This window comes from Colobus angolensis, unplaced genomic scaffold, assembly GCF_000951035.1.
Source record: "Colobus angolensis palliatus isolate OR3802 unplaced genomic scaffold, Cang.pa_1.0 Scaffold288, whole genome shotgun sequence".
Lineage (NCBI taxonomy): Eukaryota > Metazoa > Chordata > Mammalia > Primates > Cercopithecidae > Colobus > Colobus angolensis.
In genome coordinates, this window is record NW_012116132.1 from 124,082 (window position 1) to 127,355 (window position 3,274).

At 37.6% G+C, this 3,274-nt stretch overlaps 1 protein-coding gene across 1 annotated transcript in view; it reads left to right on the plus strand.

Annotated features, from left to right (window-relative positions):
- The window catches only part of LOC105516698 (dynein heavy chain 14, axonemal-like), a gene marked incomplete at its 5' end in the record, with an annotated part of 154,523 nt that overhangs the window by 111,348 nt on the left and 39,901 nt on the right, over positions 1-3,274 (plus strand). The window contains one exon of the mRNA XM_011948971.1: positions 1,576-1,786. Coding sequence (XP_011804361.1) covers positions 1,576-1,786 — 211 coding nt within the window. The remainder of the gene's footprint in view (positions 1-1,575; positions 1,787-3,274) is intronic.

Sequence of the window (3,274 nt, forward strand, 5' to 3'; positions counted from 1 at the left end):
ATAGCATTAGGAGATATACCTAATGTAAATGATGAGTTGATGGGTGCAGCACACCAACATGGCACATGTATACATATGTAACAAACCTGCATATTGTTCACATGTACCCTAGAACATAAAGTATAATAAAAAAAAGAAAAGAAATAAATAAAACGATACAAATTGAAAAAAGAAGCAACTATTGATCAGCATCTCAAATATTACATTTAATTACCTCCTTTTATATAAATCTAATGAAACATTTAAATGATATATTGCAAAAAAAGAAAAAGAAAATACCTTGCAAATACATCCTGTTGCTCTGGAGGTTGGAATCGCCCTTATGTCTATGCATGTGTTTAATAAATATTGACATGTGCAAAAATATATGTTACAAAATAAACTATGAGAAATAAACTAGCAAAATATTTTCTTCATTTATCTTCTGTTCCAAATATCAAACATGTCTTTAGGATTCATCATTTCAAACTTTGATTTTATTACATAAAACCTTGTCTGGAGTGCCTCCACCATTCCAGGTTCTCACCTGGAACGTTTCCATGTAAAGCACTTGGCTAGATGCCTGACACGCTCATAGTAGGTACTATCCGTTTCTTGAAGACTCAGCCCATGATGATGACTAGTGCTCTAGACACCTGACATTCATGTTCCAAACAACAGAATGGAAGCAAGGAAGAAAGGCACACATCCTCCCTTTAAGGAGATATCCAGAGTATTACACAACACTTTTATTTTAATTTAATTTTGTTTCATTTTAAGTTCCAGGATACATGTGCAGGACATGCAGGTTTGTTACATAGGTAAACGTGTGTCATGGTGATTCGCTGCACCTATCAACCCATCACCTAGGTATTAAGCCCCACATACCTTAGCATTTATCCTGATGCTCTCCCTGCCTACAACCTCCAATAGGCCCCAGTATGTGTTGTTTCCCCCACATTTGTCCATGTGTTCTCATTGCTCAGTTCCCACTTATGGGTGAGAACATGTAGTGTTTGGTTTTCTGTTCCTGTGTTAGTTTGCTGAGATAATGGCTTCCATTTCCATCCATGTCTCTGCAAAGGAAATTATCTTGTTCCTTTCTATGACTGCATAGTGTTCAATGGTATATATGCACCATATTTTCTTTGTACAGTCTATCATTGATGGGCATTTGGGTTGATTCCATGTCTTTGCTACTGAGTATTACACAACACTTTTGCTAACAAAATTTCCTGCCAAAATCTATCACAAAACCTAGATGCCCACAGAAGTTAAAAATGTAGTATTTTAGCTGGGCACACGGCCATCTCGAACAACACTGGGGTACAGCTACCGAGGAGGAAAGGACAGGTAAATGCCAGAGAAGACAACCAGCAGGTGCTGCTGTCGTAAGATATTATCATCATCCTCGTGTGTTAGGCTAGTAAGTGGCAGGGCCAAAATTTAAACTCTGGGCTCTAATTTCAAAACCTGTAGTCTTTCCGCTATAGCTATACCTTTTCCCACCACTACTCAATAAATGCTGGATTGTGATTTTTAAGAGGGAATTAAATGAGCTTACAGTTGTATATACCTCTCCAGGTCATTATACAGGGATCGACCTTACCAATATCCTCCTGAGATTTGCACAAGAGTTAAAAGGAACAACACATCATGTGACCATAATTTCTCTGGGCCGTGACCAGGCAGCGAAAGCTGAAGACCTCATTTTAAAGGCACTAACGAAAACACAACAATGGGTCTTCCTCCAGAATTGCCATCTTGCAGCCTCATTTATGCCAAGGCTTTGCACAATTGTAGAATCGTAAGAGTTTTACATTTATTTGTAAGGGATCAGATTGATTACCAAAACTATAAAGCAAAACTGGAAATGGCAATGTATACTGTGTGTAAACAATAACAAAATGTGTTGAGCCACTCAGATGAAACTTAAGCTATTGGTTTTCTTTTCTCCAGGAACTTGAAAACTACACTAAGAATACATCAGTTTTTATATTTTTTTAAGGCCTCTTTAGTTTTTGTTCTCGGTCTTGTATATCAGTTTGCTTCCTCAAATTCTTACTCTCAATAGATATACAAGCATACACACACATTATATGTACTGATGGATACATAGTTTTTAATATTCTATGTGATGTTCCAAATAGCAGAGCATAATACCTCATATCTATCCTTTCGGTGATGATTCATTTTTATGGCCTTTACTTAGTATCTATTCTGACTTTCTCTAGCTCAAAATACTTTTCTAGGCTGTACCTCCCAAAGCACTTAGTCACTCATACAGAAATTTTTATACGTTCAGCCTTCTTGTTTGCAGTGGAAGTATTTGAAAGTTAATTGCTATAACTTTGAGTGAAGAATTAGCAATGTTTTGAATCAATAATGTTTCAACCAATTACATTCTATAGTTTTTCTCCAGCCTTGGTTTTCTTTCCCCTTTTTTGGCATGGCCAATATCCTATTGTTATTTTTATTTTTATGCTTTGAGTATGCACGAGAAAACTATAAAACCAAAATGCAACTGCATGACTTAAATTTCTAAAAACTTTCCTAATATCATTCATGAGTTCCCAAATTGTTATTCTTTTAGCAGTTTCAAAACTGTATCAGTGGGGCGTGGTGGCTCATGCCTATAGTTCCAATGCTTTGGGAAGCCAAGGCAAGATCACTGTTTGGGGCCAGGAGTTCAAGACCAGCCTGGGCAACATAGGCAAAGATTGCTTAGTTACATGACTTTAATAGATATAAACTTTGAAATTACTTTCTACCATGTCTTTCATTCATTATTCATCCAAGAACGATTTATAGGGCATCTGCTATTTGTCAAGTATTGTGCTAGGCACAGGGACACAGCATGGACCAGTCAAACACTGTAGCAGCTTTCCAGAGGATACTAAGGTGCAAAGAGACAATAGTACAATAGTATGGCAGGTAGCACTGTGCTAATAAAAAAAAAAAAAGAAATTAGAGAAACGTTCCTCAGAACAGAATTTCCATCTTAATAAGAATAATTAATGATACGTTAAACATATTCAACATAATCAGAGTATTATTAAAAGAAATTCACACTTCTGAGCCAGGCGCGATGGCTTACGCCTGTAATCCCAGCACTTTGGGAGGCCGAGGTAGGCAGATCACCTGAAGTCAAGAGTCTGAAACCAGCCTAGCCAACATGGTGAAACCCCATCTCTACTAAAAATACAAAAATTAGCCGGCTGTGGTGGCACAAGCCTGTAGTCCCAGCTACTTGGGAGGCTGAGGCAGGAGAATCGCTTGAGCCCAGGGGGCGGAG